The sequence below is a fragment of the Antrostomus carolinensis genome, unplaced genomic scaffold (genome assembly GCF_000700745.2).
Source record: "Antrostomus carolinensis isolate BGI_N321 unplaced genomic scaffold, ASM70074v2 scaffold48332, whole genome shotgun sequence".
Lineage (NCBI taxonomy): Eukaryota > Metazoa > Chordata > Aves > Caprimulgiformes > Caprimulgidae > Antrostomus > Antrostomus carolinensis.
Window position 1 is genome coordinate 2,308 of NW_010302625.1, and position 25,061 is coordinate 27,368.

At 36.7% G+C, this 25,061-nt stretch overlaps 1 protein-coding gene across 1 annotated transcript in view; it reads left to right on the plus strand.

The window, feature by feature from the left end:
- Positions 1-380: 380 nt before the first annotated feature.
- Positions 381-25,061, plus strand: part of TJP1 (tight junction protein 1) — a gene marked incomplete at its 5' end in the record, with an annotated part of 38,894 nt that continues 14,213 nt past the window's right edge. The window contains 21 exons of the mRNA XM_029083980.1: positions 381-505; positions 723-825; positions 2,259-2,538; positions 3,134-3,237; positions 3,981-4,149; positions 4,513-4,657; positions 10,911-11,047; positions 13,459-13,564; positions 14,353-14,503; positions 15,036-15,144; positions 15,847-16,066; positions 16,482-16,666; positions 16,790-16,885; positions 17,342-17,424; positions 18,455-18,665; positions 19,186-19,286; positions 20,477-20,830; positions 21,252-21,503; positions 22,283-23,182; positions 23,484-23,578; positions 24,095-24,319. Of these exons, the coding sequence (XP_028939813.1) occupies positions 381-505; positions 723-825; positions 2,259-2,538; positions 3,134-3,237; positions 3,981-4,149; positions 4,513-4,657; positions 10,911-11,047; positions 13,459-13,564; positions 14,353-14,503; positions 15,036-15,144; positions 15,847-16,066; positions 16,482-16,666; positions 16,790-16,885; positions 17,342-17,424; positions 18,455-18,665; positions 19,186-19,286; positions 20,477-20,830; positions 21,252-21,503; positions 22,283-23,182; positions 23,484-23,578; positions 24,095-24,319 (4,151 nt within the window). The remainder of the gene's footprint in view (positions 506-722; positions 826-2,258; positions 2,539-3,133; positions 3,238-3,980; positions 4,150-4,512; positions 4,658-10,910; positions 11,048-13,458; positions 13,565-14,352; positions 14,504-15,035; positions 15,145-15,846; positions 16,067-16,481; positions 16,667-16,789; positions 16,886-17,341; positions 17,425-18,454; positions 18,666-19,185; positions 19,287-20,476; positions 20,831-21,251; positions 21,504-22,282; positions 23,183-23,483; positions 23,579-24,094; positions 24,320-25,061) is intronic.

A 25,061-nucleotide genomic window follows, 5' to 3' on the forward strand; every position in this document is an offset into this window, starting at 1 on the left:
AAAGTGTTGCAGGAACTGAATACGGGTTTGACTCAGTATCTCAACACAGTGGTGTGGTATGTTGTGCTTACTGAAGATTGAGGTCTTGCTGATGATCACCTGCAGCCCAGGACATAAAAAATGCAAATGGGAACTCCTGTATTTTGCTCTTGGGAAAGATTGGGTAGTTAGTCTGAAACTCTCTGCCTTCTAAAAATGTTGGTTTTATTTTTAATCTCTTTCCTGTTCTTGGATTGCATAGCATTGCATAGTTCATTAATCCGTCTTTCTTCCAAAAAATTATATTCATCACATAGGACTTTTTTGTGTTTGACATGGGAATGTGAATTGTGACCATGTAAATAGTAAAAAGTAAAAATATTTCTCTTGTTGCATTATAGGCTCCTGGATTTGGATTTGGTATTGCAATATCTGGAGGAAGAGATAATCCTCACTTTCAGAGTGGTGAGACATCAATAGTTATTTCTGACGTGCTGAAAGGAGGCCCAGCAGAAGGACTGCTACAGTAAGTGCCAAACTATACCTGGGTTCTGATGTGGGGGATATTCATCTTTGTCAGTGGTAACTTAACTTCCTAATTGTTTTGCTCTCAAGATACTGATCTGTAGCTGTTTGTTTGGTAGGTTTATCATATAGGTAGTTTGTTCAGGGACACCCATTCCCCAATATTTTCCCCTGGGCGTAAAGTATTTATACTGTGCGTTGTGATGTTTTTCATTTAGGGAAAATGACCGTGTTGCAATGGTTAATGGAGTTTCAATGGATAATGTCGAGCATGCATTTGCTGTTCAGCAGCTGAGGAAAAGTGGGAAGAATGCCAAAATTGTAAGTGAATGTCTTGAAGATTTAAGCTTACTTAAATTGCATAGTTATAGAACAAAAGTGAAATGGTGTAACGTCTACTATGCAATACATGCAGGATGCAAGGTACTTGAGTAATACCTTGGTGATGCTTCAGGTTTAAGTGAAGATCATGACATGTTTGTCATGTAGATCACTCAAAGTTTTTGTTGTTTTTTTTGTTTTTTTTTTTTCTTTTTAAATGTGAATGGTGGTGCTTGGATAGGGTGGCACTGGGTACGTTGGACTTGTTTTCTTTACGGTAAAGTTTTCAAGCTTGCCAAAAACTCAATTCTCAGCTTTGTTCAGTACTTCTTTGCTTTCTTGAGAGCACCTTTATAAAGTTTTTCAAAGGCTGGTATATATATAAAGGACTTTACCCGCTGTTCAGACTCTAACATAGTTCTCTTTATGCTCAGTAAACAGTTTGCCAAAATAAAGTATAATTACCTTAATTCCTATAATTTTGTAGGCTTATTCAAAGTGGTTGGCTTTTGAACTTCACAAAACAGAACAGGTCATCACTAAAGGGTAGTAATCTAGCTTTCTGTAGAAGAGTTTGAGATTTTAATTACAGAAAATAGAACACAAATGCACAATGTTTATCAGTTTCTTAATTTAAGAAAACAGACTTCTAGTGCTTGTACAAAAGCTTTTGTGTTGACAGAATTTCTAGTGCCTTTTTGTAGATCTTGTAATTCTTTAGTTTGCACAAAACAATGTGTGGCAGGCTATGCAGGACTTTCAGCATCTTAAGTATTTGGTATGTAGATTTATGTAGAGAAAAGCAATTAATAAAAACTTTATGGTATAACTTGGTTCAGTTCTACAACAGATAGCAAGTAAAGCTCTAAATAGGGTTAGGTCTTGCTCTGGAAACAGCTGTCTACGTTAGTGCAAACCAGTGTTCGTTTTCAACAAGAATATTCCCCTTCCTCTGTGGCTTGCATAAACATTGCTTTGGAAGATTGAGAGGCTTCAAAGTTGAGAACTACTGTCAATAGCACACTGAATATACAGTAGATCACATGTTAGCAAAAGTTTTTAGCAATGCCTGTAACTGATTTGTGAATTCAAGCAAAGAGAGAGGGCATTCAAATATGCAGCTCTGTGAAGATAGAATATTGCATTATGCTACAATGGCTGTTGTTCTTATTTTTTGCCACTTTTGCAGAAGCAAAAAAGGACTAAACTCTAAAACCAAGCATTACCCTTCCCTCCAAACCAGGTTTCTAGTAATCTGTGTTGATGAATCTCCTGTATTAATTGGATAGAATTTTATAATGAAGATGCAAGAATTCAGAGCATTCACAAATATGTCTGTATGTTTTCTTTTGAATTTTGATATTGGCTTGACTTCTGACATTTAGTAATTAGCATTACACAGCCAGAGGCTGATATCTAGTGTTTGGTTGTAGACTATCCGAAGGATGAAGAAGATTCAGATTCCAGTGGCTCGACCAGAACCTGAACCAGTGTCTGAAAATGAGGACGATAGCTATGATGAAGAGTTACGTGATCCAAGAAGCAGCCGTGGTGGTCCAAGTGCCAACAGAAGACATGAGAAGAGCTGGGTAAGAGACCGAAGTGCTAGCAGAGAGAGAAGCTTATCACCGAGATCAGACAGAAGGTCCGTTACTTCCAGTCAGCCTGCAAAACCTACCAAAGTAACACTGGTGAAGTCAAGGAAAAATGAAGGTAACTTGTATTTAATTCTCTTGCTAAGACTTCTGGTTTTTTCAAGGCCATCTGCTTCAGTCAATGTTGTGTTAAGAGCTTCATGGACTGTATGGACAGTGCTGTTAAGAGTTTGTTTTCCAATTTTACCAGTACCTAGCTGAAAACTGCTATTGTCTTTCTGGTAGTATTTTTCATATTCCAAAATATGTGTGTTTGAGTGGAGTATTATATAGTGTAAACAAATCCCAGCCGTACACCTGACATCTGGTAGTTGGTGACTACATACCTTCCATATACTTTAGTTGAGTTGTCAGTGTCTGTTTTGTTTGAAAGAGGGAAAATTGTCGGCAGCATCTAAATTAAGCTATTGAACAACAGCTATGATTACAGGCAGAGTTAGAAAAGAGATTGATATAATGGTAAATCCATAGCATAATTTCACTACAGCCCTTCATATACCGAGGTAACTCCCCTCTTTGTGTTTCCAGTATAAATGCTGTGTAAAGCAGTGTTGTAAATTTTCAGATACCTCGCTCCCCGCCCCCCCCCCTTTTTTTGTCTTTTACTGTAGCTTCATCAGTTTTCTTTTTTCTTTTATTGCTGTTACAAAAAGAGTATGGTCTACGGTTGGCAAGCCACATATTTGTGAAAGAAATATCACAGGATAGCCTGGCAGCAAGAGATGGCAATATTCAAGAAGGAGATGTTGTACTGAAGGTATAGTAAATGGTGGTGGTTGTTCAAAAGGAAAAGTCATTGATATAACTGTTCTTAGAATTGGCTGTGTCTTAATAGCATAATTATTAGTAGATGCTGTATTTTTTTAATTTAATTATTTCAAGGATCAATTAATTGAAATATAAATCAACCTAAGGAAAGGAAAATTATAAAGCCTTTTGGGGTTTTTTGGTATTATTTCCCAGGCCTTATTCAGACAAATAGTGTCTACTGTAAATGCGTAATAGAAAACATTTGGGATGGTATGCAACTTTGGCCCTGTGTGTTTAGTTATACAGTATAATGTTGTGGAATTGTGCTGTTGAGCCACGCTAGAACTTGCCTTCATGTTAAATTTTTATTTTTGTAGAAATTAATTTACACTGGGAATTTTAATTGATACTAACAATTTTTATTTCAAGATACTGCTGTAAATGCGTTAGTGCACAAAAACATACCATTCCTTACTCTGCAGAGTATAGCAGTGCTGGGTCCAAAACCATAACTAATATTTTAAAAGTTTTGTATTGGTGGTAGAGGCTTTGTCTTTAAAGGATCAAAATAATTTTCTATATTATATTACAGTTTGGATAAGCTCAGTAATCTTCTGTTGTATTGTGGTAATATGATAACTATCTCTAGCTATTTCTAAGTATCATCAGACAGAAAACTGCTGTCTTTACTGGAGGTTCACTGTTTTTTTTCAGCAAGTTTATATCTGCTCTTTTATTACTCTGGTCCAGATAAATGGCACAGTGACGGAAAATATGTCCTTAGCAGATGCAAAAACACTAATAGAGAGGTCAAAAGGCAAGTTGAAGATGGTTGTTCAGCGAGATGAACGAGCTACACTGTTGAATGTCCCTGATCTTTCTGACAGTATTCATTCTGCTAATGCTTCAGAAAGAGATGGTGAGTATAAACAAACTTGATTTAAAAAGGGAGAGAACAATTCCCTGTGTTGTGAAGATGTGAAATACCTAAATGGGATGAGAGGGTGGGGAGGAGATGAGTTGGGAGTAAGATTGTCATGTGGGTAAATTCTTGTTTGAATGTGATTGAAATCCTCACCTTCAAAAACAGTGGAGACAAAGATGCAGTTCCTGTTATTAACAATTGTTCTTTTGGGAATATTAAGTTTAGTTGTTTTGAAATAATAAACATAGATTTAACATCTTCACAAAAGTTTTCTGCAAAAGCTTATTTCCATTTGAGCAGGTCACGCCACCATTTTAATTACAATCATTTCATGAAAAAACAACTTTTATTTAACAGACATTTCAGAAATTCAGTCGCTGGCATCAGATCATTCAAACCGATCACATGACAGGCCCCGCCGCAGTCGTTCACGATCTCCTGACCAGAGGTCAGAGCCTTCAGACCATTCCAGACATTCTCCACAGCAGCCCAGCAACGGCAGGTGATGGCAGCATTGTATTATTTTTAAATCAACTATTTAATGTGACATATAAGTTGTAGGAGTGCTTGGATTTATACAGTGTGACAAATGTGATGCAGAGTTGTGGTAACAGTAATATGGCATTCTTTCTTTCAAGAGGTGCAGCGATAATGATCTGGATAATGATCCAGATTTTCTTATACTTTAGGAGAAATTGAACCTTTAACTTCATTGTTAACCCTTCTTTAAATGTCATCTAAGAGCATGGTTGTATGAATGACTGTGTAAGTTTGATAGTGATATGTGTTATTGAAACATGTGCGATTATATTTTTGCTTTGGAAAGCAGTTAGCTGCAAGTATATTTGGAATGACAGGTAGCACAGTTCCTATTGAATGTCCAACCTGGGTAAGCTTGTTGAAATCTTGCTTTATTTAGGCATAGACTTTTTATTTTCCTCTGTAGCCTTCTTTAAAAGTTACCATATTTTTCTGAATACATGTAATTCCTACAAAGTAAGGTGTATTGCACAGCAGATTTAGCTTTTGGAATGCAGTTTTTAATATTTGAACTTGGTAGTGGGACATTGACGATAATTCTGGAATAAGTAAGTCTAATTTTATGTGAATTTCAGAGAGAGGTAATCTGTTGTATGCGTTGGAATTTTTCCTTCTATCATTTGAAACTTTAGTCTTGAATAATATAAATCTGTCCTGGTTTTCATTTCCACAGTTTGTTGAAAATGGACTTTTTAATTTATTGAGCTAGAATTTCAGGGTTGAATTTTAGATTCTACTGAATATTTTTAAAAGTTTACCTTCTGAGTGCTCATAGATGATGGAGCAAAATGTAGAATTGGTGTGTTGCAAGTTCCAAATTTAGAGCATGTATTTGAAGGTTTTTAGATGCTGTCAGAAATTCTGAAAAACAAATTGCAGCTGATGGTTCCATAAAACTTAAGATATTCCTGATTTATTATTAATAATTTGTTTGCCCAAGGGGAAAACAACTCCTTCAAGGTTTTTAGAGTCTTTCAAAGTTTAATAATGCTGCAAGACAGGTCTTATCTGCCTGTATGCTTGTTTTGGGTTATGGTTTAGAGACATCTTTGCTTCTCTTCCATGAGTGTCATTGGAGGGATCACAAGGCATGAAAGCTTGTCTTCAAGTAGGAACCCCATATTAGTAGAAGAAAATTAAAAGCAGGGTCCCAGATGCAGGAATTTGATTGTGAAGGTTGAGAGATCTCTGTCAGGTTTAAAACCTTTATTTCTTGACATGCATTTCTAAGACAGTGTGAAAAGGGCTTGTGGAGGGAGGGTAGGGGGGATCCGTCAAAACTGAAACTGTGACTGATTTATCCTAGTGTTAGTGCTTTCCTGTCCTGTTACAGTGGTTTAGGTAGATGGTCACTTCCTCCCTATGGACTGCACTGTCAAAAAGATTAAATCCTTCCTGTGAAGGAACTTTGAACTTATCTCAACTCTGAATGCATCCGCTATATCTACTTTTTGTACAAGAGCTACCTTGGCATGGATTGACTTCCTGTTGGACATGTCCCTTTCAAGATCAGAAAATCTGGGCTCTGAGCCACATAAAGAAAGACATGTTAAAAGCAACTTCTCTTTGTAGTGCTATTTGTGCAAGTTCAAATCTGCTGTTAGATCAAATTAGTTGCAACTGCTTCATTTTTTTTAATTTGGTGAAAAATCTGGAGGAAATAAAAAGCTTGAGAACTACAAGCTGAGAAAGAAAATGTGCAAAAAGTCCTCAAACTGAGCTTAAGAAGGACATTAAAAATGTGTTGAAGATAATGAGTCTTCATTTAGACCCTGTTCTGTCAAGTGTTTGTATGTTAATGAGGAGAGAAGTTCCAGGGGAATCTTCTTAGTCCTTTCATACAAGCTTAACTGCAGACTGACACTTTGAGAGTACAGAAATCTCCCAGCAAACTTGCTTCAGAATTGCTTTGGGGTCTGGCAGGGTTTTCTATGTTGTCCTTTCAGTATTCCCTACTGTATGTACACCAGTGTGCCTGCAGTTTTCCTGGATATAGAATTACCATAACAATTGCTATTTGAACATTCTGTCAGAGTAGTAGCACTTGTAGTTTTCTTTAGTCCAGAGGAGGCTCACAGATGTCTTTTGAACAGTCTTTATAAAACTCATGTTCTACAACATGTTCTTTTTAATTGACTAATAAAACAGACTAATTATGCTTGTATGATTTTTTCACTTGTGGAGGTTTGCAAATTATCCATAGTCAGTCTTGAAAAGAATCCAGAGAATGCATCTTGTACATCTCCAGATACAGATTAATACTCATGGCCCTGGAGACTTGGAAAATTTATAGCCAGATGATACTGAATTAGGTACTATAACACTACAAATATGTCCTGGCTTTGAGGAGGAGCTCTCTGAGCAGATCATGTTTTAAAGGTTAAGTATAGTTTTAAAAGATGCAGGTAGTTTTAAAGATATGCAGAACAAAAACTGTTCAGGCAGAGTAAAAATGCATCTTAAATATAGAATGTCAGATAACATAAGGTAACTTTGTATAATCTGTTAAGAGCTCTACTTAAAAAGCCTGAATGTGCAAAAGAGGTCTTTGCACCCTAAGCTAGAGAGTACCCGCTGGGGGAAGAGTCCTATATGCTCCTTCTTACTTATCTGGTCTTACTGCCGACGAGTTGTTGAGTAGATGAGCTTTTGGTGTGACCCATCCTGAAAAGTGGCATTTACAGCCAGGTGCTGGCAAGGCAGCCACATTACATCTCTGGACTGCCCTTTACCAATTGAAAGAACTCCTACTTGGGAACTCTCTCTTATGCTGCCTTTCTCACATGGATACTGGAATAGCAAAAATGTTTTCTGGTATGTTGAACCCTTCAGCCTCAGCAAGAAAGATGTGATAGCTTGAAGAAATCCCTGTAGAGATCATCATTATTTCTGGAAGGATGAGGTTGACTTCCATAATACAGTTGTCAATTAATATATAGCACAAGAGATTTGTTCTGTCTACTTTCAAAACAAGTTGAAAAACTGGAATATAGGACAAAAATCTGCCCTATTTTGAATGTTCCTAGAAAGATGCCTCTTAGCCCTTACTGTCTTCTCCTGCTTAACAGTTTGAGATGTACTAAAAACACATTTGGAAAGAGCCTGCATGTTTATATTTCCCAAACTTTCTGTGCAAACATTCTGACTGTGTGTTGCAGACAATCTTCTTTTGTTCTGAAGTAATAGCCAGAGTTGATGGCATTATTGTGTAGGTGAGTGCATTTTGTGACTGAAGGTTATTTTAAAATGCTTCTGTTAGGCATACTTTAAAAAAAAAAAAAAAAAAAGAAAAGAGGGGAGGAAGTGAGGTAAAGGGGGTCCTGACACAGCACAGATGTTAAACAATAGTATCACAGTGCACACAGTGAACAACACTCGTGACTCTTGGGAAGTGTGACTGTCAGTTTTTAACAAGTTTCCGTCACCTAGAACCTTGCAATGTAAAATATTCAGTGCTTAGTTAAGTGAAATCAGGAAATGTTCTACTTTACTACTGTTCTGGTTTTTCCTTTTTGATCTATCACAATTGTGTTTCTATCAGCTTTTTCCCATTTAAACTTTGTTGTCTTATGTAGAGTAGAACTGACCTTTTGCAGGCATTTTTAGTTGGCAGGGTGTATTTGCCTACATGCATAGCAGTAGCCTGGTCTAGAAACATATTGCTCCAGACCTGTCTCTATTTTGTGTTATGCTTTTAGTGTCTGTGTTTTAGTTACTGTCCTTGAAAGCTGTTTTCTTCCATATTTATGATCTTTTTTGATACAGGCAGATATTAAAGCAGGATAAAATTACAGTAGTTTTGGACTATGTGGAGAGGAAATGTAAAATGAACTTTATCCTCATACAGTATCTGCAGTATTTTTGACCTTACTGTTAAAGCAAAACAGAGATACTATTTTGGAATAATGCTTCTGATAAGTGTTAGGAGATGCTTAGAAACGGATAGAGAGGGCTCATGGGGAAAATTACTGTAATACCTCATTGACTAGTGCTCATTAACTGAAGATCTTTGAACAAGAAGGGGAATATAGTTTTAGCTTATACTACTGCAGGTTTTTTTTTGTTTATGTGACTTAATGTGCATTTAAACTGCTAAACATGTGTCTGTTCTTACTGAGCCAGGAACTATTTTCAAGGGAATGAGGAGTCCAGTTATACTGTAGTCTAATGCTGGAAGTAAAATACATAAGCTTTAAGTTTATGCACTTGATTTTATATACAAATGAAAATATGCTGGAAATCTGAAAGAGGAATAAGAAAATTTTTATTGGTGAAGTTTGGGAACAAAGCAGAAGAGTAAAAGCCACGCAAACCCAATACACTTACTTTTCATATTGCTAGGTGTAATGGTTTTAGCATAATTTTAATCAACTCTGGAAGCCCCCAGAAGGGGTTTATCTGAATAAAAAAGCCACAAATATGGATTTTTAAAATTAGGCTGCTGTACTTGTTTTTACCTACAACTTAAAACAAGATGGTTGTTTAAAATTCAAGAGTGCCTGTATCTTTCCAGATTGTTACAATTGCAGTATTTTTCTGTATTCTTTTCTTAGCAGCGTTCAGCCATATAATTTTAAAACTGGCAGAAGAAAGTACTGAAAAGTCGCAGTATGTCTTGGCTGAATAGTTAAGCTTTTGTTTCTCGTGTTTCAAACTCTGCGTTGTTTTAGGGTAGCACATTCTGCTGTATTTCAGTGTTTACTATTTCTTTTACTCTTTCTCGCACATCTTTGAGTAGACTTGCTGGGACCTGTTTTCCTAAGTCATGCTTTCAACTCTTGAAGTATCGGTTCTCATTAAAATAAAGAGTCTTTGCTCTGTATAATGAAATTTTTTTTGCTATGTTTGTATTTTATGGAAAGTTACACTCATTGTTGCCCAGTAGCACCATCTAGCTGTTGGTGGTGAAAAACTTTTTTTTATTTTTTCCCCCTCCAAAACAGACCTCTCCTTTATGAGAGGAGATGGTCTTGCGCCTATTGACCAAACTGTTGTTATCTTTGAGGAAATAACTTTTTTCTGATTCCTTGGCAACTAAGTCTGATATTATATAAAGAGCTGTGATTTGTTTGTGTCTTTCTTCTTTCAAATACTTTTTATATCCTTGCTTATTGGCCAGCTCTCAGGAATTGAATAAATATTCTGAGCATCTCATGACTTTTTTTTTTTTTTTTAATTATTTTTTTTTTCCTTATAATGTACATGCTCTGGTATATTGATCTACTTTTTTTTTTTTTTTAAAACTGATTATTAATGTTCATCTGCTCTGACCCTATTGAATTATTTACTCTTCAACAGATAGCAGTGTAGCAGTTAACATTTCAACATAACAGCATGTGTTCTGTTCAGTTCTGCTATGGTACATGTGTAGCTGTAATTCTATATAACGTTATAAAAATACCTGATCCTTTGAGCTAAAGGAACAGAAATTATGTTCTTTGGAGTTTTAGTTGCTCTTGTCATTTAAAGAACAAGACTTTTTTTCTTTTTAACTTGATATTTATGTTTTTGTTTTATGCTATAAGCGTGTGTAGGGAAAAAAGGAATGCCTAAGAAGCAGCAAATTGTCTTTTAAATAACATACCTGGATGACTGAGTGTATGAGACACACTCCAGTCTTCTAATAGCTGTAGACTGAAGGCCTCATCCTCTCTGAAGACTGAGAAATTGGGGGCATGTTTGTGTTCTGCCTTTCATCTCTGCAAATCCCTACCGAGAGCCATACCTGTAGCGCTTGTGTTCCAGGGCTGCTGCTACACAAAGGAGCAGATAAATCAGCTTGATCACAGCAAAGCATAAGAATTAAGTCTAAAATTCCATGATTTCTACAGGGAGGGGTGAGAAAAAGGCCATAGTAACTGCTCTTCTCCCCTTCTTTCCTTTGCTTCTCAATTTCTTATATAGCTTTCAGTATACAGCATATGTGTAGGACTTCTGTGATTGAAGCAGAGAGCAGTCTGTTTCACCATGTCCTTCCTCTTTCTAAAGCCATGTTTAAAGAAGTCCTTTATTAACATGAAGTTAGAGACAAAATGCTTGGATGTTGAAATAGTAAAACTTGTTAATAATAGGCCAAGAACAAAACCTTGTTAAATAGTAATTGCCTTACCCACCAAACCTGAACTGTGTGAATGAAAGGATTTATTCTTTGGTCTTAGTAGACCAAAGTCATGGAAACAATTCGATATGCAGTGGAATCTTTTTTTCTGATACAGTCTTCGAAGCAGAGAAGATGAGAGAATAACTAAACCAGGAGCTGTCTCTACACCTGTAAAGAATACTGATGATATTTCTAAAACTGCAGAAGAGGTGGTAGTCGAAAGAACTGAAAAACAAACTCCACCACTCCCAGGTAAAAACATAAAAATATATTAATTGTTCATATTGTTGAGAATGGATGACTGGTAAAGACTTTATGCCATTGCATATTTGTGGCATGATTTGTAAAGCCTTAAAACAGGCCAAGTCCTGATACTTTTATTTCTGAATACGATCAGTCTTTGTAAGTGTAACCCCCTTTATATCTTAAAGTTTTGGTCCTGAAAACCTAAGCTATGGGGTCTGCCCATTATACAGCAGTCAAACTTCAGTGTTTAGAGCTGTATTTGTAGGTGGTGATCATAAAGAGTTTTGTCCCGATTTCTCAAGCAAGGTAAAAATCTGTCATTTCTTTTCTGAGAGTCAAGCAGTAGACTGGTTCTTAGGCATTACTGTAGCACACTGTATTTAAACAAGGATGTAGTTAAGCCTGTTTAGAATTACTGTTCCCCAGACACAACTCAAAACATTCTGAAATGCTTTGTTACTGTAGCACTTACTAACTACAGTCATGGACCAAGGAGGCATTTTAACAACAAGGAGGCAGTACAACAAATAAAACCAGGACAATACCTCATAACTTTTTTCTAAAAAAGGGAAAGCCACTTGGTGTAAAAAAAGGAAAAATATAAGATCATATTGTGAGAGGACACTGTTCTGGGCAGGCTGACTTAAAAGGTTTTTTGTTACAGAATGAGGTTCTTGTGTAAAATTCTAAGTGGAGAAAGAGGAGCTCTGCAGGTGGTTTAGAGGGAGCTGTTCTTGAAAGGCTGGGTAGAATGAGAAAAAGCACATTCAAGCTTGAAAATATTTGAACATTTAAGGGATGAGCAGTAGCGCTTCTGCATGTAGTAGGTCACTGAAGAACTGGAAGAGTTATGTTGATAGACTTTGAAAGATTTTGAAAATGAGAATAGTAGATTTTGTAATGCAGCAGCTGTTGTTAAAGCAATTGTCACAGAAGGTGACTTTTCTTCAGTGGCATTATGAAAAGGTGCAAATGAAGTAAGTTTATGTTTGTTAAGACAGAAAAATGATGTGATAGTGAGATTAGAAAGATAAATTCTGTATTTATATAAGATACTGAAAATTAATAATTGGCATAATACAAAGCCAACCAGGCTAGGAGACCCTTGACATGATTCTTAAACCAAAGTAATGTACTAATCATTAGTTTGAGAGGCTAGCAAGCAAGTAATAAGTATTGTGGGGCTTTTGTTGGTTAGTGGGGAAAAAGAAACGTTCTGCTCTTAGGTGAACGGGAAGAGGCATATGGAAATACTTAGCTTGAATGGGAGGAGATGTAGGCCAGTATATAAAGATAATATTTAAATTTGTGTCTGCAGATAAAATTAACTTGCCGTAATATATAGTCTGAGATTAAAAGGTGCAATAAAGGGAATAATCCTTTAACAGCCTCAGAAAAGGCTCTAGGGAAATGAGACTCTTCCAAAGACTGTAATGAAAATGTGGTTAGAAAAGTAGTTGGCAGATTCTGTGACAGTTTGGTGCTTAGACTAAGGGCAAGATGACTGTCATGGTTGATTGTGTCAAAGGAGGGTGGAAGGAGAGTATTCCCTCAGAGAGATTATGAGAGACTAGGAAAGGGTCGTTAAAGACTTAAAGGAAAATGCTATTTTACTATATGGCAAGGACAAAAGTCACATCAAAGAAAGCATTATTACCAAATTGTTGTCTGAAATTTCTGATTTTGATCTAGTCTGTTCAGTGATTTGAAAAGAAGACAGCACAGTTGTTGGGAAGATCAGGGATGTTAGACTAGTTTGAACCCAGCCTAGTTTGAAATTAGTTTTTTTCAAATGTGCAGACATAAGCCTTAAATACAAATTCTTCTTCCGTGACTAGCCATGTAGCAGGGAAGAGCCCCTATTAGTGCTCATTACTGATGGAAGACTTCAGTGGCAGTTTTCTCTTGGTGGCTCTAGAGAATCTCTGCAGCAGAGCCATAGTAAGTCCTTAAGAACCACCAGCTGGACCAAAGTAAGCATTGAAATCTGCTGACCTCAAGGCATGCAGCAATAGTTCAAGTGTTTGTGGTATTTTTGTTTCAAAAATTGAATTCTTGAGGGAAGAAAGCCAATAGAAAATGATCAAGTTATGTAAGATAAATCAAGGTGAGAAACAGCAGGGTTGGAAGTGGTCTTGTGATCATGAAGACTTCTAGTTCTTGTAGTTTTGGTGTTCAGTGTACTTAGTGAAGTTACAAAGGAAGTTTGAGGATTTTTACTGAAGTATTAATTAGGGCAGTAATCATGCTGCTTTGGATGGCACAGTGATAATGTCTTCTGCTGTTGCAAGTTTCTAATATTTCACGTTTAAGTAGGGTAGAGGAAGGCTACTGAAGAAGTCATTAAGCTCTTCATTAAGTAAAGCTTTACTTTTTCATCTTTAAATGACCAAATGGACATTTGAATGTTTTAATAGAACCAAAGCCAGTGTATGCACAAGGAGGTCAGCCAGATGTGGATTTACCAGTCAGTCCATCTGATGGTCCTTTACCTAATTCAACCCATGAAGATGGAATGCTTCGGTAATGTAACTCTATAAACTCTATTTGAATCTGCCTAGTCCTTGAGTAAACCAAGCTTTTAGTCTGACACTTCTGTTCAGAAATACTAGGATGAAGACTTCAGGTTTATTCCTGAGCCTTGTTTGCACTTACATTGTGTAATATACTATTTTTATGCCTTAATTTTCTATGGAAATGAGCAGTTACAATGATCAACTGGTGAAAAGAATTTGTGGTGTTTATCTTTCCCTGGGCACCTTCACCCCTCCTGCCCTGTCCCCATCTCCAGAGAGAGGAGAGATACTGTAGCATATTCTTTTCCTTTCATAATAATTGGAGAGCAGTGAATAAAGGTCACTGCAGAAATGTGTAAAGTCATGACATGGAAATGAGTCTACTTCAACTGAGATCTCCTTTATGGACATTAAGTACATGAAAATAGATTCTAGTGTGGTTTCATCTCAAATTCATCTTAATCTCTTTAGAGCCAAAATAGATCTATATGCCAGCACAGTTCTTTAAATGGAAGAACATTTTTGGAAGAGTGTCAAAAGTGTCTCACTTAAATCACTGTATGAGTGTAAGACAAACAAACCCCACTAAACAAGTAAATACAGGTGGGTTTTTTGAAGTGCTGCTAATGAGTGTGTTGTAATGCTGCAATTGATAAGCAGTTAATGGTATGCATAGCATAACATCCTCTAATTGAAATGATACGCAAATTAGTTCTCTGCATGTGTTCAGTCTCAAATTTACCAGGATATTTTATGCTATTACACCTCTAAGTGGAATATTTTCTAAATCTCTAGACCAAGCATGAAACTGGTCAAATTCAGAAAAGGAGATAGTGTGGGCTTGCGACTAGCAGGTGGCAATGATGTTGGCATATTTGTAGCTGGTGTTCTGGAAGACAGCCCTGCAGCAAAAGAAGGATTAGAGGAAGGGGACCAGATTCTCAGGGTATGTCAAAAACAATAACAGTACAAATGTTTTGCTGTACCAGAATAAGTTTTCTTCCTGTAGTATTGAATATCTTGCCTTTATAGTTCATTCAGGTTTTTTTTGTATGTACTTATTAGATGACTTAATAGCAGCAAAATCCCCTGTTGCTGTACTGTTGCTAGGAAGGTTAGTGAGTTTTACATCTGATCTCCTAGACTAACTCAGTTGATAGTTGTTTGGGTTTTTTAAAAATTTTGGGTCACTGAGTTGTCAGAGGGCTCTGTATGTTACTGATGTTTATAGGTGCTCCATAATACTGATGTAAAGAATATAAAATGAACAGTTGCCTATTATTCTGGAAGATATGGTTTTATCAAGAAATAGAGATGCAAGAGACATCTTGAGATACATGCATACATCTGTATGTATGAAACTTAATTAAAAAAAACCAAAAACTTAGCAATAAGTTGATTTAGATTTCTCATTGTATAGTTAAATCTCTGTTATAGTGTTATATGCTAAATCAAACTGATTACTTCATTGATACTAGGTAAATAATGTAGACTTCACAAATATCATCAGAGAAGAAGCTGTCCTTTTTTTGCTTGATCTTCCGAAAGGCGAAGAAGTGACCATTTTGGCACAGAAGAAAAAAGATGGTAAATATTTGTTTATCAGAAGCAATGTAGTAGACTGTTTGGAACAACAGAAGTGGTGTAGCCAATGATTACTAACTTCTTGCTTGCAGGAAATTGGCACTTTATGAAGACTATTAAGTTACATTGGCTTTCGGATAGGTTATGACTACAACTGGACTAGAGATTGATAGTGTAATGGTACACCCCCTACCTCCCTCAAACAAACAAAACCCCCAAAACAAAACAAACACACACCACCACACACCATCCCCCCCACCCCCCCAACACAAAAACACCAAACAGCAACAACCCACAACAAAACAAAAAACCTAGCATGTGACAAAAGTATTGGCATTAAACCCTGGGGGGAGCCGGAGAGTCTTGTAGTTATGCCATTGAAAATGAGTGATTACAGTGATGTACGTGCACATAGAAACTTCTTTCCCAGTACGATTCATTCCTTCTAGGGGAAACTGAATTAAGCTTGCACTAGCACCAAATTTTTCACCATGGAAGTTGAATTTATGTGAGTTTGCTATTGATAGTTATGCTGCTTAAAATAGAGCAGCTCTGAGATATTAAGGCTTCTTGAAAGTAATACTGTATATTTAAAACAGGGAGAATTCAGGTGAGGCACTGCTTTGGGTAATTCTTGTGAGCATTAGGACATCACTTGAACTTGCATAACACGCTGTATTTTGGGATTTCTTTTTCTTTTTTCAGTTTATCGTCGCATTGTTGAGTCTGATGTAGGGGATTCTTTCTATATAAGAACTCATTTTGAATATGAAAAGGAATCTCCTTATGGACTAAGTTTCAACAAAGGTGAAGTGTTCCGGGTGGTGGACACTCTGTACAATGGCAAACTGGGTTCATGGCTGGCAATTCGAATTGGCAAGAATCATAAGGAAGTTGAAAGAGGTATCATACCTAACAAAAACAGGTACGATCTTAAAATACTTAAATTGCTGTTTTAAAACTACAGTTTTTAATTCTGCATCTGCATAATGAGTGATTGGACTTGTCTTCAGAACGCTAGTTTATAGAACTTGTTCAGTCAGAAAAAGTGACAAAGGGTTAAATTGAAGTTAAATATCTAATCTATGGATTTGCTTTGACTCTTGTACAGTCCACAAAAGACTTTAAAGCTTTCTTTTCAATACAAGAAACAAGGCTATATAAAGCTTTAGAAGCGTGATATGAGCTTCAGTAGTTCAATCTTGTACTTTCTAATACAGAAACAATGAAAGCTCGATATTCATCAAGTGGTAGTGTTTTTGGAGTAGAAGCTTGCTAGTCAAATGTTACTTCAGAAGCTGACCTCCTTGATAATGGTTTGGGATTTGTTGTGATTTTAGGGCTGAGCAACTAGCTAGTGTACAGTACACACTTCCAAAGACAGCAGGAGGAGATCGAGCGGATTTTTGGAGATTCCGAGGTTTGCGTAGCTCAAAAAGAAATCTCCGAAAAAGCAGAGAAGATCTTTCTGCCCAACCTGTTCAGACGAAGTTTCCTGCCTATGAGAGAGTTGTTCTTCGGGAAGGTATGGCTTTATTCTTACTGTTACAGGTTAACAGGTTTGTGTGGTTTGCTTTGTCTTAGCCTATGTATTTTGCATTTGTTTTAGGCAATCAATATATCTTGACTCTTTTTCCTTCGATTCTAGCTGGGTTTCTTAGACCTGTAACCATTTTTGGTCCAATAGCTGATGTTGCACGAGAGAAACTTGCTAGAGAAGAACCAGATATCTTTCAAATTGCAAGTAAGTGTGAGATCAGGTTTTTCTGCAATTATGAGATGGTCCTAAATCCTGATTCTAAGCAGGGTGTAAAGACTATGAGAATGAGGTTGTGCCCAGATCCACATTATTACTTTAGCTGTTGACTGGTTTAACAAGATGTTGACAATGTAAAGGAACAGACTAAACACAAGGTCTTTCACTATTTGGTTGCTGGTAATTCTCTGAAGGTAAAAGTATTATTAGTTCTATTTATAGCCTTATCAAATTTTAAATCAGTACATTATTATTCTAAGTACTATTTAGTGATTTTTATGGCCAAATTGATGGGTAGATTTTTATGTATTATTTTGAAGCAGGACATGTGTTTTCACTCTGAATTGATAATTTGAACTATGAAATGATTTGTTTTCTTTTAATGAGGGAATGTAGAATATGTTGTAAACTTACAACAGATCTTTACTGTGTCCTCTTTACCAGAAAGTGAACCAAGAGATGCTGGTACTGACCAACGTAGTTCTGGTATTATTCGTCTTCACACTATAAAACAGATAATCGATAGAGTAAGTCTCTTACTGTCACTGTACTTTTAATACAAGAAGAGTAAAACTGGTATCATCAAGTAAAGTGTTGGATGTTATAAATGTAGAAGAATAACAAGTATGTTTATTTTTAAAATAACTTTCTCATCTTTCCATTGGTTAATTAAAAAAAAAAAACCAAACACCAAACCACCCCTTTCCTTTCCTGTATTAATAACTGCAGCCTAGAAGTAGTTCTAGGCTTTTTCCCAGGGAGTGTTGTCCTGTCTCCATTACAGCTGTTTTTAGGCTGTTTCCTCTTTCACTTACAGCCATGGTGTAACATTACAGCTAGAAATTGTTCCTTTATTTATGTAGTCGTTAAGTCTTCCCCTACCCCAATATATAAATTAATAACTTGAAATATTTTTTTGTGAAAGGACGAGGGGAAAGGGTCCTTCAATCTCACTTCCTTAATATCCTTAAAACTTTTAACATTAGTTCATGATACAAGGCTCTACTCACCTTTTTATTTCCTTACTTAAAAGCAAACTGCAAGCTTTTCAGATGCCCAAATAGCAAGGCGGGGGGGAAAGCTATACTAGAAGTGAAGTGGGGAATACTGAGTGACGTATGCTTGCACAGGATGAAAGCTGGCCAAGTTCTTGCATTCAAAGTGATTTTATTTTTATTTTTTTTAAGGGAAGGTGGAGATGCGTAATGAGACTGGGTCATGCGTTTCAATCTTTCCTTTTTTTCCTATTAGTAGATTACTAATAGGAAACTGCTTATTTTTAGTTTAGCATCTGCTTACTTTCAAGAGATTTTCTTAAAATAGGGAGTTAAATACTTAAAAGCTCATAGTTACACAGTCAGTCCTACAGTTCAGAATGTATATGACTATGTAGCCTGGTATTGGATTATGTTATTCAAATGGCAAAATAATTTAAATCACTACTTTGAAACAATGAACTCTGTAAAGGTAATATAAAGCAAATATGTGGAGCATATTTTTTAAAAAATGGTATGTAAGTGGTTTACTTTCTTGCCGCTGTCCTTCTTATCACAACAGGACAAACATGCTCTATTAGATGTCACGCCTAATGCAGTGGACCGTCTGAACTATGCCCAGTGGTATCCTATTGTGGTGTTCCTAAATCCTGATTCTAAGCAGGGTGTAAAGACTATGAGAATGAGGTTGTGCCCAGAATCACGAAAAAGTGCCAGAAAGCTGTATGAAAGAGCTCACAAGCTACGCAAAAATAATCACCATCTCTTTACAAGTAAGTAATAATGGATTAGTATTTCCGAGAGGGAGGGGGAGGTGAGATGAGGGTAATTTCTTCCTCCAGGCTTTTTTTGCAAATGAACCAAGTCAAGCAGTTGTTGACTTATTCAGAGTCCCCTGTTCAATAACCAATAGTTCATTGACATGTGCATGTTTACGCACGACTGCACAAACATAAAGCAAGCTGAAACATCAAAATGACATTTCTAATAGATCTGGTGGCTTTGCAGGATCATCAGCCAAAACTAAACATTTGAATAAATAGGAAGGTGTTTAATCTGGCTAAACTGAAGCCTTACTTTATTCTAAGCTACTGTTAACTCAGTATTTCGTATGGGATAAAATGTCCCAAACCACACTAGGTCTTAAGATTGCTTTGAATACTAATATTTACATTACTATTTAAATCTCATTGTTTTACCCTACCAGTTTATGTTGCTTTTATTACTGGTAGTACAGATCCTTCTCATAGTTCTGCAGAAATCATAAATTAAACTAACCTGCTGTACTTTTAGCTACCATTAACTTGAATTCAATGAATGAAGGATGGTATGGAGCTCTAAAGGAAGCAATTCAGCAACAACAGAACCAACTAGTGTGGGTTTCGGAAGGAAAGGTAAGAATTAATATGTTTGGGGAGAAATAAAAAAAACTTTGAGAGTTTTTTTTGTTCTTTCATTCTTACTGGTATTATAGATATGGGCAGATACTTGTCGAATGAAGCTTGTTTTCCTTTTTTCCTGCTCATTTTAACCATCGTTTGAAGTTCTAAAGTAGTAATGTGTCATGGCTGTGTTAACTGCTCAAAACTGATTTGTCACTATATTAGTGCAGTTATTCTGTTAATGGGGGCCGTACAGTTGTCCTTGTGAGTGTAGCAGTGTAGTAAGTGAGAGCATTTGCCCATTGCCACTATTAACTGGAGGATATATTACTGTTTTTAAGACTCTGTGGCGACTGAATGCTTTCATGAAAGAACTGGGTGTTCTGCTGCATTAGGACTAGGGGCTGGGATTGCCTGATGATGATGATGATTTTTTTTTTGATTTTTTTTTTTTGTTTTTTTTGTTTTTTGTTGAAGCAAATGGTATATTCATGTTCTTTCTGACCTGAGAACTGTGTTCTCTCAGTTGTGAGAACACAGATACAAAATTGCGAGTTGGTATTCTGTGTTCCCCACTAAAACTCCGCTTGCCTTCTCAAGCTGCATGCTATACTATGCACATTAGATCCATCCTTTTGAAGAAGTAGTATCAAGCAGAGTGCCAATGACAAGTAAGCAAATGATGAATCAGCTATTGCTGTGTTTCTTAATATTTGGGTTGTCTGTTTCTGTTCTGATTGAGATCCTTTCACCTTCCTATATGTACCTTCATGTTAATGATTCCAGTATCATGATATCACTTTGAAGTGCAGCTTTGTATGTTACCAAATACTTTGATTTCTGTGGACATTATCTCTTCCCTTATACTGACAGTCATCTGACAGTCGTCTGACCCCTTAGCAAAATGATTCAAAGAGAGAGGCTTTTAGGTGTAAGTTTAGTATCTTCAAAGTTGAAACCTGATTCCTCTTGCCATGTGATATCTAGAATTGTTGAATTCTCATACTGTTGCTGTGCTGCTGGATTTGGAATATAACTAACTTTTTTAACAGACTTTCTATTGTGGTTCAGAACAAGATAGATGCATTCCATTTGTTCAGTTCTTAGTTATTCACAAAAAACTTCCTAGCTTTACAGTGTAAGAAAAGATGTTCTTTAAAAGGTATTCCAATAGACATGTAGTGTAATTTTGTTTGACACAGGCAGATGGTGCTACAAGTGATGACCTTGATTTACACGATGACCGCCTTTCTTACCTCTCGGCTCCTGGTAGTGAATATTCTATGTATAGCACAGACAGTAGACACACATCTGATTATGAAGACACAGATACAGAAGGGGGTGCTTATACCGATCAAGAACTGGATGAAACTCTGAATGATGAGGTTGGAACTCCTCCTGAATCTGCTATTACACGTTCTTCTGAACCTGTTAGAGAGGATTCTTCTGGAATGCATCATGAAACTCAGACTTACCCTACTTATGCATCTCAAGCTCAGCCACAGCCAAATATCAGAATAGATCCTTCAGGATTTAAAACTACTACTTCTCAGCCGGTAAGAAAGTAATTTTATATGCTGACCACTCATCTGCGTTTATTTCAGGTTGCAAGTTCTCTTGAAAAATAAATCTGTGTTTATAGTCTGCTTACCAGTATTGTGAGTGCATACAAGAATCTGCCAACTGCAACAATACTATGTTATAATGAATTGGAGAATCAGCTTGCCTTACCTGTTTTAGTGACTCGTTCTGACAGGAGGGAGATTGAAGTACCATTCTACTTTGATTAGATATTTTGCTTTTTTCATCTTCAACATAATGAATTTCTGGAAGTGCTAGTGCATGATACTTTCAGTACATTTCATTCTACATCTACCTGCATTGATCAAAGCATCATTTAAATTATATTCATATAAATCAAAAAGTCATATAGTGATTCAACAGCAGTGTATTTAAAATATTTTAAACACTTCACAGAAAGCAGAAGCCTCACCTGCAGTCCCTTACCTTTCCCCGTCGCCTGAATCAAACCCTGCAACCTCATCAACCTCTGCAGTAAATGCTAATGTAAACCTAACTAATGTCAGACTGGAGGAGCCTACCGCTGCTCCTTACAACTCTTACCAACCACAAGCAGGCCCCCTAAGAACATCAAGTACTGAGGGAGCTCATATAGTCCTAAGAGATCAAGAGCCATCATCCTTATCGCCGCATATAGATCCAGCAAAGGTACCTGTGCCACATTGTTGTGCTGATTTCCTGCTATACATCAAGCTAGCACCTGATCTTTTTGTTCTGCCCTTATTTGGAGAATTCCTTCTAAAATTTTTTTTCCTGTAAGAGATCATGCAGGTTACAAAAAAAACCAGTGCATCTGAATTGCTAAGCATCATCTAATGTTTTGTGTGCATGGCTTCAAACTGCATACTTTTCACTGTTCAAAAATATGACCTTTTTATAAAAAGTCGCATTCTGTATTTTGATTTTACTTTATGCGTGACTTTTTTTAGCCTGTCAATGTTCCGCTGTTTATTAATGCGGCCTTGAGAAAAATCTGTCGCTTCCCTAAAATGACACTAGATCTTTGTATACTTTAAATCATGCTAAATCCTTAATCATGAAGATGAATCCAGTTTGTTGGGTAACTTTATATACTTCGTCAGCAATGCTAGAACTAACTTAAATCAATTTACTTCTGCTCTTCCCACCCCCTGCAAAAAATTGTATGCCCTCTCCCCAACACCAGACCCCAAAGATGAGAGACTATTACCTTTGTCTTTCCCTTTTAATTTATTTACATATTTTTGCTTGAAAATAAGACTGGAAGGAATCTCTTGAATTGCCAAGTTGAGCTTCCTGTGATTGGAAACAACTGCATCAAATTATTCTGCTTTTAAACAAAATAAAAGCCAATATTTAAAACTTAATTTTGTTTAAAATACTGCATTTCAAAAGCAGCTGTAGTTACTCTTCATTGTAACTGAAAAGTATGCCTCTCTCTTTAACAGGTATACCGAAAGGATCCATATGTTAATGAAGAAGTGTCCAGACAAAGCTACGTCTTAAAACAGCCAGCAATTAATCATCCTGTACAGAGACAGGAAAGAGATCCAAATCTGATCTATGAATCCCAGGCTCAGTATGCAGAAAAACAGCCGAGTAGGGACTATGAACAGTCAACATATAGGTATGATTCTACAAACTATGTAGACCAGTTTTCTCGTGGTTATGACCCTCGCCTACATTATGATGACCGTGTGCCTCCCTATGAGGAGCACTGGGCATATTATGATGAAAAGCAGCCCTACAACCAAACAAGAACAGCTTATGAAAACCAGCCTCCTAGGGATCTTGATTCCAGACAAAATATAGAAGAGAGCACAGAATGCAGCTATTATCCAGCACAACCTCGTTTTGAGGAACCCCCTCCAGTGAGCTATGATGGCAGACCTCGCTATGAGCATGCGCCCAAAAACTTCAGCTTACCACAAGTGCGCTATGAAGATCAACATACTGTTGGATATGACACACATGGTAGATACAAACAAGAAGCTCAGCCATTCCAGTCAGCCATATCTCGATCGCCTGAACCGAAGCAGTACTTTGATCCACATATAAGGGGCTATGAACAAGGTCCTCCTCAAGCTTATAATGCTAAAGCTGGACAATATGAGCCTTCTCATAGCACTTCAGGTGTTTCTCTTCCTCCTCCCCCTTCATCACAAACCAAACCAGAAGTTTTGCCTTCTAACAGTAAACCACTGCCTACACCGCCATCTCTAGCAGAGGAAGAAGAAGATCCAGCAATGAAACCACAGTCTGTGCGAAGTAGGGTTAAGATATTTGAAAGGAGGAGGTCACCATCTTTGGAAAAAATGAAGGAGCCAAGTGATACATCATCTGTCAAGGTAAGTCATTTAAGTTTTTTAATTTCCTGCTTCTTGCTACATTGCAAGAAGTAAAATATTGTGTTGGAAAGAAAGCTTGTGGAATCCTAACTGCGGTATGTTTTAAAAACAGAAACTGAAAAATTTTGTGAAAACTCTGAAAGGGATCTTGCCATGCTGAAAACTCCTCCAATTCATCTTTTACTAGTATTTCATTCTGTTTTTCCTTTTGGGGAAAGCAGTCTTACTTTTCCTACTCATAAAGTACTGTACCTTTCTAAACGTTACAGTCTAAGAGACTATGCTGTGCTTTTCTTTACAGCCTCCAGAGCTAGCACCTAAGCCTACGCTCACAACTGTTGGTGGTCCAAAACCAACCTCTCAAAGCCAGTATGAACACGACAAAACAACTTACAGGTAGATGCACGACTGATTAATTAAATTTAATTTTCAATGTGAGATTAGAATATTCAGAAAACACATCTTAGTGGTTCAAATTGGAAATTGCAGTGTAGAGAGTCAGTGTGTCAATATGATTTCTGTGTTGATATTTACTATCAAATAAAGTTTATGCCAGGGCATAAAGTTGGTTCTTAACGGATGTGATTGCTGGGAAGTAAGGGAAGGACACAATATACTTTTTCCATCATTTCTGAGGAAGAAACTTTACCAATATCTCCATCTTACTTTTTCTATGTTTCATTGAGATAATTAGAAAGTAAAACAAAGGGGAGAAGGTAAGGTAAAGGGAAGTAAGGATTTTCTGTCCTTATACTGTCACAGCTATCCAGTTTCCATGCAATATAGGTTAAAAAGGCAGGGTGTGCAATTATGAGAATTACACTTTGCTTACTTTATTACTACCTAGGTTATACAATAAAATTATGCTTGTTCAACTGTGCAAGACAACTATATATTATTATTCTTGGTTAGGGCCCCAGAACCACAGAGACCTCAAGTGAAGCCACCTGAAGATATTGTGCGTTCAAATCATTATGATCCTGAAGAAGATGAAGAGTATTACCGAAAGCAGCTCTCATACTTTGATCGCAGGAGTTTTGAAAATAAGCCATCTGCACAGGTTCCTGCAAGCCATCATTCTGAGCCCACTAAACCAATACATTCGCAAAATCAGCTGAATTTCGCCAATTATTCTAAGTAAGTTTGGGAGATTTCCTTTTTTAATTTGAAAAAGAAGAGGCATATAGGACTAAAACAGAAATTTTGCCTCTATCAATAGAATTTCAGGGGTTCATGGTATCTAAATGAAATTATTTTCTGTTGATGAAGTCAATTTCTCTGTTCATATGTAGCTTTAATTTGGTAACACAACTGTGTAACTTTTTATTTTGGTAAATGAATTAATAGTTTTTGTAGGTTTCAGTGCCTTCAATGTGTTACTTCTTTTGCTTACCACTTACTAACAAAACATAACAAAGTATTTCCTTAGTCTAACTAATACTGAGTGCTTAAACATCTTTCAAAGCAAAGGTTTTGGTTTATTACAGTTCTTCATGCATTTATTCTGCAGACAGGCTTGTACACATTAGACATGTTTGACATTAGGAAACTGAGCCTTTAGGGAATATTGCTGAGACCAGAATTTTATCTGTTGATGGAAACACCTGTTTCCTGTATTGTTTTGCTTCCTTGATTTGGAACATTTTGATACAGAATTTGTGTGAAAGCTCATGCACAGATTTAGCTCAGGTAAAGAACTAGCTGTCTTGGGGGATACTTATATGAACTTTGTGCATACTCTCCATAGTTACCTAAACTTCCCAAATTTGTTTTGTTTCAAACTGTAACAATGTGTTTGTAGCTGCTACTGTGGAAAAAACTATCCTGGCTCGCTGCATGGGGTCTGAAAATAGGGCGTTTTTGAAGGCTTTGGTTGCAT